Source organism: Papio anubis, chromosome 20 (genome assembly GCF_008728515.1).
Source record: "Papio anubis isolate 15944 chromosome 20, Panubis1.0, whole genome shotgun sequence".
In the NCBI taxonomy this organism is placed as follows: domain Eukaryota; kingdom Metazoa; phylum Chordata; class Mammalia; order Primates; family Cercopithecidae; genus Papio; species Papio anubis.
This window is the reverse complement of record NC_044995.1, coordinates 10,574,021-10,589,334: the sequence shown is the minus strand read 5'-3', so window position 1 is coordinate 10,589,334 and position 15,314 is coordinate 10,574,021. Positions and strand designations below refer to the sequence as shown.

The following is a 15,314-nucleotide window of genomic DNA, read 5'->3' as shown; positions in this document are numbered from 1 at the left end:
TGAATCCATGAACAGACTAGCCATCTCCCTAGACAGGCAATAGACATAATACATAAATCACATGGTGTGTTGAAATGTGACAAGTGCAAATGTGGAGGATAAGGCAGGTGGGGAGAGGCTAAGGTATGTGTTTAAAGATATAGGTGGTAGTCATAATCAGGCTTATCAGGCACCATTGTGGAAGTGAGATTTGAGTAGAGCCTTGAGAGTGAACTAAGCAGATGTCTGGGGATCCAGGCAGCGGGGAGGGCTGGAGCCAAGGACCTGAGGCAGGAATGTGCTTAGCGTGTGCTATGGACTTTCCCGAGTGCACACTGCATCTTCAGTTGGGCTAATGGAGCTTGAGAAAACTGAAGGAATCAGACCTTCAACCTCCAGTTTGTCATAGAAGGAGTTGGTTCTACTGAGAGCCTCCATTATTGCTGGTCCATTTTCAGTCTGGGTTATTTTCACATGTCATCATCACTGTTTGTTTCAGGGAATGTGCAGACCCAGGAGCTCCAAGGTCCAACCCAAGAAGACGTGGAGATGCTCGAAGCAGCAGCAGGTGTGTACACTACTTTAAGTTGATCACGGACAGGTTGCTTGATGGAGTACTCGTTTCACTGGTCCACATCCGCTGCCTACTCTGAAATTTCTTGAGTTTATAGTGCATAAAAAATTAAAAACTTTCCAACTAATTCTTTCAGTATTGCTTATTAAATAATAACTTACTGTAAACTGGGCATACTGATTGCTCCAGTCTCTTCAATCCCATTTGCCATAGAAAAAGTTGGTTCTACTGGGGGCTTCTGTTATTGCTGGCCCATTTTCAGTCTGGGGTATTTTCATATCTCATCATCCCTGTTGATTTCAGGGAACGTGCAGACCCAGGGATGCCAAGATCCAAACCGGGAAGAACCAGAGGAGCTAGAAGAAGAAACAGGTGTATATACTACTTTATGTCAGTAATCAACAGGTTGCTTGATGGAGTACTCGTTTCATTGGTACACATTTGCTGCCTACGCTGAAATTTCTTGAATTTATAGTACATAAAAAAATTAAACTCTTTCCATCTAGTTCTTCCAGTATTTCTTATTAAATAATAACTTAGTCAGGCAAGAAGGCTCATGTCTGTAATCCCAGTACCTTGGGAGGCTGAGGCGGGTGGATCATTTGAGGTGAAGAGTTCGAGACCAGCCTGGCCAACATGGTGAAACCCCATCTCTACTAAAAATACAAAAATTAGCCAGGCGTGGTGGGTGCCTGTAATCTCAGCTACTCGGGAGGCTGAGGCAAGAAAATCACTTGAACCCGGAAGGTGGAGATTGCAGTGAGCTGAGATTGCACCACTGCACTCCAGCCTGGGCGACAGAGTGAGACTCTGTCTCAAAAAATAAATAAAAAATATAAACTAGGCATTCTGATTCTTCCAGTCACTTCAATCCCATTGGCCATAGAAAAAGTTGGTTCCACTGGGGACTTCTGTTCCTGCTGGCCCATTTTCAGTCTGGGGTACTTTCATATCTCATCGTCACCGTTTATTTCAGGGAACATGCAGACCCAGGGATGCCAAGATCCAAACCAAGAAGAACCAGAGGAACTAGAAGAAGAAACAGGTGTGTACATTACTTTGTCAATAACTGACAGGTTGCTTGATGGAGCACTCGTTTCATTGGTCCACGTTTGCTGCCTACGCTGAAATTTCTTGAATTTATGGTACATAAAAAAATTTTAAGTTCTTTCCATCTAGTTCTTCCAGTATTTATTAAATAATAACTTATGGCTGGGCAGAGTGGCTCATGTGTATAATCCCAGCACTTTGGGAGGCCAAGGCGGGCAGGTCACCTGAGGTCAGGAGTTCGAGACCAGCCTGGCCAACATGGTGAAACCCCATCTCTACTAAAAATACAAAAATCAGCTGGGCCTGGTGGTGTATGCCTGTAATCCCAGCTACTCAGGAGGCTGAGGCAGGAGAATCTCTTGAACTTGGGAGGCAAAGGTTGCAGTGAGCCAAGATGGTACCACTGCACTCTAGCGTGGGTGACAGAGTGAGACTCCATCTCTTAAATAAATATAAACTGTGCGTTCCGATTCCTCCAGTCTCTTCACTCTCAAGTTTGCCATAGAGTTGGTTCTACTGAGAGCCTTTATCATTGTGGCCCATTTTCAGTCTGGGGTATTTTCATATCTCATCATCACTGTTTATTTCAGGGAATGTACAGGTCCAGGGATGCCAAGATCTAAACCAAGAAGAACCAGAGATGCTAGAAGAAGCAGGTGTGTACACTACTTTATGTTGGTAATGGACAGGTTGTTCGATGAGCACTGGTTTCACTAGGTCCAGAGTAGAGTTGCCTCCTACTGACATTTTCTTCAATTTATGGTATGCAAGAAATTAAAAGCTCTTCCCAACTACTTCTTCCAGTACAATTTATTGAAAAATGCTGGGTCTAATCCACAGACCCTGGCCGAATGATGGATGAAAAAGTGCACTCAGACACAGATATCCAGCAAAAGAGCAGAGCAGGCTAGGGGACCGGGCTGCCCAGACACGGAGGAGGGTGCTATAAAGAGTTAGCAGCTGTGGCCCTGACAAGCTGGCATTGCGGCATTTATTTAGAACAGACTTAATGACAAAGGCCTTGAGTCAACACACTTGTGGGCAATTCACATGGTCATGCCCCACCCCTGCACATGGGTGATGAAAGGCCGTGTTTCTGGAGACACGATAAACAAGCTATTAAGATAAACTCCCCTGCATTCTTTTGTACCTACTTCTTACCCTTTGCCCCGGGGTAAGAACCACTGCCTTCAACTCATTTTTAGCTGAAGCTTTGCAACCCCCCCGCACCCCACTGCCTTCCAAGGTTTGCGTTTTTCCTACAATTTCTCCCACCACCCTGACCAATCTCCTACAGAAAAATAGGTTACTATAAACTGGATTATCTGCTTTTCCTGCAGGTTCTCACACACTGGTGTCTGCTTCTGGACTTTGTGCTTTTGTTAAATAACTGATATTGAGGTATTGAGGTTACCTATTAACAGGTGAATTAATAGGCATCTGTAGTTCTTGTGTCGGTGGCCCTATGGAGATTTTCACACTGAGAAAGTAAAACACACATTCTAGTACTCAGTTTAGTTTTATCAAAGAAATACCTGTGCATGTATGCAAGCCCCAAAGAGTCACAGAAACAGAACTTGTAATGCAAACCATCAATCCTCCAGGCCAGCTCTTGAGGTCTGCTCTACTCTGGGGGCTACTTCTGATATTTGTTTCTATGGTCCTAAATGATTCATATTTCCTGCTATTTCTTAGTTTTCCAATCAGTTATCTACTGACTTCTTGTCATGGTAGGTATCTCTCTTCCCTTCTGTCCTCCCATAACATCATTTCTCCTGTGTGTGACAGCATTAGCATTCAGTATCCTGGGCCTATAAATTGATGCTGAGTCTTGCAGTGAGGGTTGTGTGCTGCAGTAGTTTCCTAGGGCCACTATTAACCAATTGTATGACAAACTGCATAGCTTAAAACAAATCTGGGCACGATGGCTCACGCCTGTAATCCCAGCACTTTGGGAGGCTGAGGCAGGCAGATCACGAGGTCAAGAGATGGAGACCATCCTGGCCAACATGGTGAAACCCCATCTCTACTAAAAATACAAAAATTAGCCGGGCTTGGTGGCATGTACCTGTAGCCCCAGCTACTCGGGAGGCTGAGGCAGGAGAATTGCTTCAACCTGGGAGGCGGAGCTTGCAGCGAGCCGAGATCGTGCCACCGCACTCCAGCCTGGTGACAGAACAAGACTCCATCTCAAAAAAAAAAAAAAAAACCAACAAAAAAACAAAAACAAAAAAACCAACAGAAACCAACAAAACAGCTCTTTGAGAGGCCAAATGATATGGTTTGACTGTGTTCCCACCCAAATCTCATCTTGAATTGTAGCTCCTGTAATTCCCATGTGTCATGGGAGGGACCTGATGGGAGGTAACTGATTCATGGGGTGGGTCTTTCCTTTGCTGTTCTCATGATAGTGAATAAGTCTCCAGAGATCTGATGGTTTTATAAAGGGGTGTTCCCCTGCACGTGCCCTCTTGCCTCCCAGCATGTAAGTCGTGTCTTTGCTCCCGCTTCACCTTCCGCCATGATTGTGAGGCCTCCCGAGCCATGTGGAACTGTGAGTCCATCAAATTTGTTTTCCTTTATAAATTACCCAGTCTTGGGTATGTCTTTATTAGCAGTGTGAGAACAGACTAATACATCAAATAACTGAAATCAAGGTGTTGGTAGAAAGGCTCTAGGGGGAAGATCTGTTCTGGTCTCTTCCAGCTATGGTGGCTGCCGGTATTTCTTGGGTTGTGGCCTCATGACTCTCATCTCCACCTCTGTGGCCTCATTGCCACCTGCTATGTCTTTTCCTCTGGGTGTCTGTGCCTCATCTCCCTCTGCTCCTACGTTAGGAGGATATCGTGCAATTGTATTAGCCACCCCACCTCCACCAAGATAATCCAGGATAAGTTCCTCTTCTCCAGATCCTTAATCATTTTTCTGGGATCACATCGAGTAATTATTCTTTTGCCATATACCTTTGTATGGATACGTCATGGTTTATATTTAACCTTTTCCTGTTGACAGAAATCTAGGCTTCCAGGCTTTTTTAAAAACATTAAGCAATACTTTGATAAATGTCCATATCATATTGTGCATATCCATAAATATTTCTGTAGAAGACAGTCTTAAAGTAGGACTCCTAGACAAAAATATACATAATCTAAAGTTTATAGTCAAATTGATCCTCTAAAAGGCTGTAAAAAAATGTCATCCACTGTGATATTGTGGGTGTCTTTTTCCTTCCAACTATCAATAAAAATTCTTTCAAATATTTGCCAAATTAATAGAAATATTATCTTGACTCAATACATACTTTGCATTCCATTTTGTTACATGGATGTATCGTGTAGTGGTAAAGTCTGAGCTTTTGGTGGAGCCATCACCTGAATCGTCTGCATTGTACCTATTAAAGGAATTTTTCATCCCTCAATTCCCTCCTACCTTCCCACCCTTCTGGGGTCCAATGTCTATTCCATTGTATAGTACATGTGTACACATTACTTAGCTCTGACTTATAAGTGAGAACATGTGGTGTTTGTTATCCTGTGTCGGACTTATTTCACTTAAGATAATGGCCTCCACTTCTATCCATATTGCTGAAAAATACATTATTTTTTATGAATACTCTCCATGTGTATACACACACCACATTTATCCAACCATCCATTAATAGACACTTAGGCTGATTCCATATCTTTGCTATTGTGAATATTGCTGCAATAAGCACAGGAGTGCAGGTATCTTTGATTTTTTTTTTTTTTCTTAGAGTAGATACCCAGTAGTGAGATTGCTAGATCAAATGGTAGTTCTATTTTTAGTTCTTTGAGAAATCTAATATTTTCATAGATTTTTGTACTAATTTACTTTCATACCAACAGTGTACAAGTGTTCTATTTTCTCTGAATCTTTGCAAACATTTGGGTTTTTTGACAGAGGCTTTAATTTGCATTTCTCTGCCTAGTGGTAATGAGCATTTTTTTAATGCTTCTTGACTATTTGTATGTTTTCTCTTAAAAAATGTCTGCTCATGTTCTTTCTCTATTTTTTAATGGGATTATTTTGTTTAAACTGAGTTCCTTGTAGGTTCTGGATATTAGCCCTTTGAATGTGTACTTTGCAAATATTTTATTCTATCCTGCAGGATATCTGTTCACTTGATTACTTCTTCTGCTGTGTAGACACTTTTTAATTAAATCACATTGGTTTATTTTTGTTTTTCTTGCATTTGCTTTTGAGGTCTTAGTCATGAATTCTTTGCCAAGGCCAATGTCCAGAAAAGTTTTCCTTAGATTTTCTTCTAGGATTTTTACAGGGTCTTACATTTAAATCTTTATTCCATCTTGAGTTAGCTTTTGGATATGGTGAGAGACAGGGTCCAGTTTTATTCTCCTGCATGTGGCTAGCCAGCTTTCCCAGCACCATTTATTGAACAGACTGCCCTTTCCCCAGTGTATGTTTTTATTGACTTTGTGGAAGATCAGCTAGCTGTAGATATATAGCTTTATTTCTGGTCTCTCTATTCTGTTACATTGATCTATATGTTTATTTTTGTACTAGTACCATGCTGTTTTGTTTACTATATCCTGGTAGTATAATTTGAAGTCAGGTAATGTGATGCATACAGATTTGTCCTTTTTGCTTCTGATTGTTTTGGCTATTAGGGCTCTTTCTTGGTTCCATAAGAATTTTAGGATTGTTTTCTCTAATTCTGTGAAACATGTCACTGGGAGTTTGATAGGAATTGCATTGAATCAATATATTGGAAAGTATGGTCATCTCAATGACATTTATTCTTGTGATCCATGAACATTACTTGTGTCATCTATAATTTCTTAAGTTTTTTGTAGTTTTCCTTGTGGAGATCTTTCACTTCTTTGGTTGAACATTCCTAGGTGGTTTTTTTTTTACGCTATTGTAAATGGATTGCCTTCTTAATTTGGTCCTCAGCTTGGTCGTTATGGTATTTAGAAAGGCTACTGATATTTCTACATTGATTTGTTTTAATACTAAAACTTTATGAATTCATTTATCAAATCTAGGAGTCGTTCAAAGGAGTTTTTAGCATTTTCTAGATAAAAGATCATATTATCAACAGATAATTTGGCTTCTTCCTTTCCAATTTAGATACCGTTTATTTCTTTCTCTTGCCTGATTGCTCTATGACTGTCAGTACTGTATTGAATAGGAGTGGCGAAAGTCGGCATCCTTGTCTTGTTTCAGTTCTTGGGGAGACTGTTTTCAACTTTTTCCCATTCAGTATAATGTGGGTTGTGGGTTTGTCATATATGGCTTTTATTAATTTGACATATGTTCCTTTTGAAGCTTAGTTTGTTGAGGGTTTTTAATGAAGAGATGCTGAATCTTACCAAATGCTTCTATGCATCTATGGAGATGATCATATGGTTTTGTTTTTAATTCTGTTTATGTGGTGAATCACATTTATTGATTTGTAAGTGTTGAACCATCCTTGTATTCCTGGATTAAAACCTACTTGGTCATGGTGTATTATCTTTTTTATATATTGTTGGATTCAGTTTTCTGGTATTGTTGAAGATTTTTACACTTACGTTCATCAGGGATAGTGGTCTGTAATTGTCTTTTTGTGTCCTTGTTGAGCTTTGGTATCAGGATGATACTGGCTTCATAAAAGGAGTTAGCGGGTACTCCCTCCTCTTCAACATTTTTTTCTGCAACAGTTTCAGTAGGATTGGTACTGGTTCTTTTTTGTGTGTCTTGTACAATTTGGTTGTAAAATACATCTGGTACTGGGATTTTTTTTGTTAATTATTTTAAAAATTACTGATTCACTCACTCCTTGTTTTTGATCTGTTCAGGATTTATATTGATTCAATCTTGGTAGGTTGTATGTTCCCAGAAATTTATTCCTTCTTCGTTTTTTAGTTTGAGTATAGAGTTGTCCATAGTAGTCTCTGATCTTCTGTGTTTCTGTGGTATCAGTTGTAATGTTTCCTTCTTCATTTCTGATTGAGTTTGTTTAATCTTCTCTTCATTCATTAGTTAGTATAGCTAGCCATCTATCAATCTTGTTTATCTTTTAAAGTAACCAACCTTTGGTTCTATTGATCCTTTGTATTGTTATTTTGGTCTCTATTTCTGCTCTGATTTGTTATTTTTCTTCTAGCTTTGGGTTTGATTTGTTCTTATTCTTTTTCTTTGAGTTGCATTGTTAGGTTGTTAATTTGTATTTTTTTTTTAATGTAAGCATTTAATGTTATAAACTTCTTAAAACTGATTTCGCTGTATCAGAGGTTTTGATGTGTCTCCATTTTAGTTTCAAAAAACTTAATTTCTGTCTTAATTTTGTCATTGACCTAAAGATTGTTTAGGAGCAGTTGTTTAATTTCCATGCATTTGCATAGTTTTGGGAGTTTGTCTTGAGATTGATTTCTAGTTTTATTTCACTGTAGTCTGAGAAGATACTTGATACAATTTCAATTTTTAAAAAATTTATTGAGCCTTGTTTTGTAGCCTAACATATGGTCTATTTCAAGGAATGTTCCATGAACTGATGAAAAGAATGTATATTCTGCAGTTGTTGAGTAGAAGGTTCTGTAAATGTGTATTAGGTTCATTTGGTCTAAAGTCCAATTTAAATTCAGACTTCCTTTGTTTATTTTCTGTCTTGATCTGTCTAGTGCTGTTAGTGGGGTGTCAAAGTCTCCCGCTATTATTGTTGTTTTGCTGTCTTTAGGTCTAGTATTTGTTTTATGAATCTAGGTACTCTGATATGGATTTATATATATTTAGGATTGTTATATCTTCTTGAATTGATCCTTTTATCATTATATAATAACCTTCTTTGCCTTTTCTTAAACTATTGCTGGTTGAAAGTCTCTTTCAATTAATATAAGTATAGCTACTCCAGTTTGCTTTTTGTGAAGCAAAGGGGGAAAAGTGGAATCTTTTTCTAACCTTTTACCTTCAGTCTATAGTGAAGTAAGATGAGTTTTTTTAAAAGCAACATATATTTGGCTTATGTTTTAAAATCTATTCTTCCAATTTATATCTTTTAAGAAGAGCATTTAATCCATGTATGTTGAAGGTTAATATTGATATATGACCTTTTTTTCCAGTTACAATGTTGATTTCTAGTTGCTTTGCAGATTTTTGTTGTTGTTCCTTTTCTTTGTGATTTGATGGAATTCTGTCATGTTATCATTTGATTTCTTTCTCCTTTGTGTAATTGCTTTATAAGACTGGTGTATTCCATACTTTTGTGTGTTTTTATGATGGCAAGTATCAACCTTTTATTTCCATGTTTAGAACTCCTTCCATTATTTCCTGTAGTACAAGTCTAGTGGTGACAAATTCCCTCACTGTTTGCTTGTCTGAGAAAGACTTTATTTATTCATTTATAAAGCTTATTGTAGAAGGATACAATAACTTGGGGTTAACAGTTTTTATTTCTTTAAACAAAACACCTTTGAAAATAGAATTCCAATTCCTTCTAGCTTGTAAGTTTTCTGCTGAGAAGTCTGCTGTTAGTCTGATGGGATTTGCTTCATAGGTGACTAGATTCTTTTATTGATTTTAGGAAGTTTTTTCCTTCACATTAAACTTAGTCTGATGAATAAATATCATAGTGAGGACCTACTTGCAATGCATTTTTTTGAAGTTCATTAAGCCTCTTATATCAGGATGCCTAGATCTCTTGCCAGAGTAGGGAAGTTTTTCTCAATTATTACCACAACAGGTTTTTAAAACTTTTTGCTTTTCCTTCTCCCTCAGGAATACCTATGATTCATAGGTTCAGACATTGTATGTAGTCCCATACCTTTCGAAGGCTTTGTTCATTTTTTTAAATCTTGTTTATTTTTGTCTGACTAAATTAATTTGAAAGTCCTTCAAGTTCTGAGATTCTTTCTGCTTCTTTGTCTAATCTGTTGTTGAAATTTTCAGCTATATTTTGTAACTTCAATGAATTTTCACTTCCAGAAGTTTTATTTTATTTTTCTCTCAGAAATCTCTTTGGTGAATTTCTCATTCATCTCCTGAATTTATTTTCTGATTTCTTTGTACAGATTTTATGATTTATCTTGGATCTCACTGAGCTTCTTTAAAATATCTTAAATTATTTATCTGGCATTTTTTACATTTTCATTTTGGTTAGGGTCCATTGGTTAGGATTCATTGCTAGAGAGTTAGTACAATCCTTTGGGGGTGTCATAACACCCCGAGTTTTTTCATATGCCAAGAATTGTACACTAGTTTCTTATGTGAAGAAACTATCACTTCTTACTTTTGCATTTACTGTTTAGATGGGACTATTTTTTTCTCTTGAGGATGTGACTATAATGTATTTTAGTAGGGTCATTTGGCTTTTCTGAGTGCTTTCATTGACAAAGACTCTGTATGAATTCCTTGGTTATAGACAGTATTAGTGCAGTGGCTTTCTAAATGTGGTTTTAGTAGTGGTTTACTAGGTGTGTGTGTAGGCTCTTGGTCTCCTGTGGAGCCAGGTTGGTGAGGTCTTGAAGCTTATCTGGTTCCCAAGCACTGTTTACTTGTGTCAGCAGCTTTCATATTGGGTTGTGTAGTTTGACATCTAGTCCAGTAGATGACACTTGCAGGTTAGAGCCAGCTGCAGCAGTTGCAGTAGCTTTTATGCTTGATCTTTGTTCACCAGGAGAAACTTTCTTGTGCATCAGGCAATGAGCTTATCTGTGGAATGCATAGTGGCTCGGGCTTCATGATCAGTCATGGAGGGGTGGTAGTGAAGTTGGGTGCAGCTGGGCAAGGCAAGCCTATCCTAGCTGATCTCTGCTGGCCAAGTTGGCTTCTCTTCCTTTTTCTGTGCCCCAGCTTCTTCCTATGAGTTCACTGTTGGGCTCGAGTATTCTCTCCTGATACTCTATTTGAATTGTGATTATCTATTTGTTCTGTTTGTTTTTGAGACAGAGTCTTGCCCCATTGGCCAGGCTGGAGTATAGTGATACGATCTTGGCTTGCTGCAACCTCCACCTCCCTGGCTCAAGTGATTCTCCTGCCTCAGCCTCCTGAGTAGCTGGGATTACAGGCACCCGCCACCACGCCTGGCTACTTTTTGTATTTTTAGTAGAGATGGGGTTTCACCACGTTGGTCAGGCTGGTCTTGAACTCCTGACCTCAGGTGATCCACCTGCCTCGGCCTCCCAAAGTGCTGGGATTACAGGCATGAGCCACCGCACATGGTTGTAATTACCTATTTGTCATTTTGGTTCTAAGAACTGGCACCCAATGTCTCTAGTCAGCCATCTCGAACCTCCTCAATCCACAACACTTACTTTTTCTTTGTGGTGAGAACACTTAAAATCTATTCTTTCTGAAATGCTGAACTATATAATACATTGTTATTAACTACAGTTACATTGCTATGCAATACATCACAGAACTCATTCCTCTTGTCTACCTGAAACTTTGTACCCTTTGCTCAAAATTTATCCTCTTCCTCTCTCCTTCCCCCACCCCATTCCCCAGCCTCTGGTAATCACCGTTGTACTCTCTACTTCTGAGTTTCACTTTTTTAGATTCCACATACAAGTGGCATTTGTCTTTATGTGTCTGGCTTATTTCACTTGGCAAGAAGAAATCAGTATGTCAGAGAGATTTTCACTCCCATGTTCATTGCAGCACTATTCACAATAGCCAAGATATGAAATCAACCTAGGTATCCATTAACAGATGAATGGATAAAGAAAATAAGGCCTATAGATGTAATAGAATACTATTCAGCCTTTAAAAAGAAGGAAATTGTATCATTTGTGACTATATGGATGAACCTGGATATTATGGTAAATGAAATAAGTCAGGCACAAAAAGGCAATTACTGCCCCATCTCACTAATATATGGGATCTAAAAAACTTAAACTCATAGAAGTAGAAAGTAGAATGGTGATTACCACTCATTCCTAATTTTTTTTACAGATATGTAATAGTTATATATCCTTATGGGGTATATTCTACAAATACATTCTAGTCTACCAGGTGCCCACTTTCACTTAGATGAAGATAGTAGCAGCTTTCTGCCCGTTTTCCCTGCCTCCTTTCTTACACTGATGCATCATAATCTATTCTTTACAAAACCAGGAGCTTTAAAAAATTAGGGTGTCTCATTCCTTGGTTTTCGAAGCAAAGATATTCACGATCCAGCCTCCTACCACGTACCTTGGTCACTGTACTCTAGAATGCTCATTTCTGTCTCAGGATACTTAACAGGCCCCAGAAGGCCTCTAAGAACAGCTAGGCTCAACCCCTTCTCACCCCAGCCTTTCTAGACGTGCTGGCTCTTGTGCTGTGACTGACCCCACAGTAGTCATTTTGGGAAGAAACCCAGGAATGGGAAGAATGGGAGAGACAAAGCCTTGATCTTCAGGGCAGCCTAGAGTCCAAGCCCTCACCAGCTGAAGCTGTATGGGCACAGGGACCTGGGAAACTGGCAGGCTCTACAGTTACCGGTTCCCTAGTGAGCTGGGTCAGTCTTCAGTGAGTGGGGGACTCTCATCTGCCCAAATCCCTTGTTGCCCTCAAGTGTTTCGAGGAAGTGAGATACAATCTGATAGCTGGTGAGTGAGGAGGGCTCATGGGGCCCCCTCTATTGGCTAGAAGGTGTTTCTGGGGTTCTGAGCTGATCAGAGAACGGGGTAGGCACCCTCAAGGGGCTTGCAGAAAAAATTCTGGGTAGGCATTCACCTTGGCCTTCCACCCCGTCTGAAAGGACTTCAGACTGACTTCTCTTCTGATGATTCTTCTCCACTCTCAGTGTATTTTCCTCTAGTGAGAGACTTCTCACTATGATCCCTTCTCTGCCCTCTCCTAAAGGTATTCTTGATCTCTTACATTGTTGTGTATTTTTCATTTGTGTATACCATCAAATTATTTAACTGTCTTCACCTTTTGCAATTTTTTTTTTTCTTTTGAGACAGAGTCTCTGTCACCCAGGCTGGAGTGCAGTGGCACGATCTCGGCTCACGGCAAGCTCCGCCTCCCGGGTTCACGCCGTTCTCCTGCCTCAGCCTCCTTTTGTAACTTTCTACCATTGCATTCCCGCAAAACCTGGGAAGGCAGGGTTTATCTTATTCAAGTCTTTGGGGTAGGAACTTTGTAATTGAATCATTCCTAATTCTGAAACTTATTCTTACCATTGTTCTCCCCCCTTCCCCATCTCTAGACCACAGAAGAAAATACAGAGAGAAGATGAAGGCTAAACTTTTGGAGACATGGGACAACGTCGATTGGCCTAAAGACCACGTATATATCCGTAATACATCAGAGGGTGAACATGAGGAACTGCAGCGCCTACTGGATCCTAAGAGGACTAGAACCCAGGCTCAGACGATAGTCGTGGTAGGGAGGGCAGGGGTTGGGAAGACCACCTTGGCAATGCAGGCTATGCTGCACTGGGCGAATGGAGTTCTCTTTCAGGAAAGATTCTCCTATGTGTTCTTTCTCAGCTGCCATAAAATAAGGTACATGAAAGAAACTAGCTTTGCTGAATTGATTTCTTTGGATTGGCCCGATTCCGATGCCCCCATTGAAGAGTTCATGTCTCAACCAGAGAAGCTCCTGTTTATTATTGATGGCTTTGAGGAAATAATCATATCTGAGCCAAGCTCTGAGAGCTTGAATGATGGCTCACCATGTACAGACTGGTACCAGGAGCTCCCGGTGACCAAAATCCTACTCAGCTTGGTGAAGAAAGAATTGGTTCCCCTGGCTACCTTACTGATCACGATCAAGACCTGTTTTGTGATAGATCTTAAGCCCTCCTTAGTGAATCCCTGCTTTGTACAAATTACAGGGTTCACAGAGGAAGACCTGTGGGTATATTTCATGAGACACTTTGAAGACTCAAGGGAGGTTGAGAAAATCCTGCAACAGATAAGAAAAAACGAAAATCTCTTTCATTCCTGCAGTGCCCCCATGGTGTGTTGGACCGTATGTTCCTGTCTGAAGCAGTCGAAGGTGAGGTATTATGATCTCCAGTCAATCACACAGACCACCACCAGTCTGTATGCCTATTTTTTCTCCAACTTGTTCTCCACAGCAGAGGTGGATTTGGCAGATGAAAGCTGGCCAGGACAATGGAGGGCCCTCTGCAATCTGGCCATGGAGGGGCTGTGGTCTATAAACTTCACGTTTGACAGAGAAGACACTGAGCTCGAGGGCCTGGAAGTGCCTTTCATTGATTGTCTCTACAAGTTCAATATTATTCAAAAAGGCAACGACTGTAGGGGTTGCATTACTTTCACCCACCTAAGTTTCCAGGAGTTTTTTGCAGCCATGTCCTTCGTGCTAGAGGAACCTAGAGAACTCCTTCCCCATTCCACGAAGCCACAAGAGATGAAGATATTACTGCGAGATGTCTTGCTTAACAAAGAAGCCTACTGGACTCCAGTGGTTCTGTTCTTCTTCGGTCTTTTAAAAAAAAACCTAGCAAGAGAACTGGAAGATACGTTGCATTGTAAAATGTCTCCCAGGGTAATGGAGGAATTATTAAAGTGGGGAGAAGAGTTAGGTAAGGCTGAAAGTGCCTCTCTCCAATTTCATGTTCTACAACTTTTTCACTGCCTACACGAGTCCCAGGAGGAAGACTTGGCGAAGAAGATGCTGGGTCATATCTTTGAAGTTGACCTTAATATTCCGGGGGACGAAGAACTCCAAGCTTCTTCATTTTGCCTAAAGCACTGTAAAAGGTTAAATAAGCTAAGGCTTTCTGTTAGCAGTCACATCCTTGAAAGGGACTTGGAAATTCTGGAGTGAGTATTACAAACCATTTCTTTCTCAACTTTCTCCTATTTTCTCAGGCTCTGTGCAAATTCTTTCATGCAAAACCAGGGATGTGTTGTCGTTCTGTATTCATGCTTATTTCTGACCAGATGGTCTGGAGCAGCTCCAGCTTGAAAGAATATTGTCCTTTAGGCATCATCTAGTTTCCTAGCTAATTTAATTGATCTACTTACAGACAGATCTTTATATCTTAGGCATACAATATGGAAGGTTTAAGTACCAGGCATTATGCTAAGACATCTACTCGTATGTAACTGAATGCCCATGACTGAGTGGTTATTAATTGGGTGTGGTGGCACATACCTGTGGTCCCAGACACTTGGGGACTGTGGTGGGAGGATTGCTTGAGCCAAGGAGGCAGTGGTTGCAGCGAGTGGAGATCACATCACTGCACTCCAGCCTGGGCAACAGAGTGAGACCCTGTCTCAAAAACAAAATAAAGAATAACCACCCCCCAGGTGAGGCTGATACACATTAAAATTTGAGAACCACTGCTCCACACATAGATACATTTTCCTTTGCTCATTTCTCTGTCTCCTTTTGCTACAGTGCTGAGTGCTGTCAACCCTCCCAATGGATCATGGGAACTAGGGGTGGTTTTGCAACCCCCGCCCCCCCACCCAACAGATCTAGGGAGCCAAAGACTTACCACAGATACTTGAGGTTGTAAGCTGAGTGTCTCAAAGCTTTAAGAATCAGGGGGATAGTCATTCCCAGCTCGTTAGAGCTGAAGTTCAGATGGGTCAGCTTGCTGTAACCCAGAAGGACAAGAATGAGGTCCTGCAAAACTAAGCTTATGATTTTTACTTCAGTAAGGGAGAGGATACCTTATAGAGTCTAGTCATGTCTTGGGAGCACGAAGTCGGAGGAGGACATGTATAGAGTTCTAGAACCTGAGCTGGATGATTTTTAAGGTGGATGAGTTTTAGGGTGGGTA

General features: G+C 40.4%; 1 protein-coding gene across 1 annotated transcript in view; it reads left to right on the top strand.

The window, feature by feature from the left end:
• The window catches only part of NLRP13 (NLR family pyrin domain containing 13), a 47,547-nt gene that overhangs the window by 14,908 nt on the left and 17,325 nt on the right, over positions 1-15,314 (top strand). Inside the window, exons 3-7 of the mRNA XM_031659304.1 lie at positions 479-547; positions 857-925; positions 1,530-1,598; positions 2,194-2,259; positions 12,759-14,346. Coding sequence (XP_031515164.1) covers positions 479-547; positions 857-925; positions 1,530-1,598; positions 2,194-2,259; positions 12,759-14,346 — 1,861 coding nt within the window. The remainder of the gene's footprint in view (positions 1-478; positions 548-856; positions 926-1,529; positions 1,599-2,193; positions 2,260-12,758; positions 14,347-15,314) is intronic.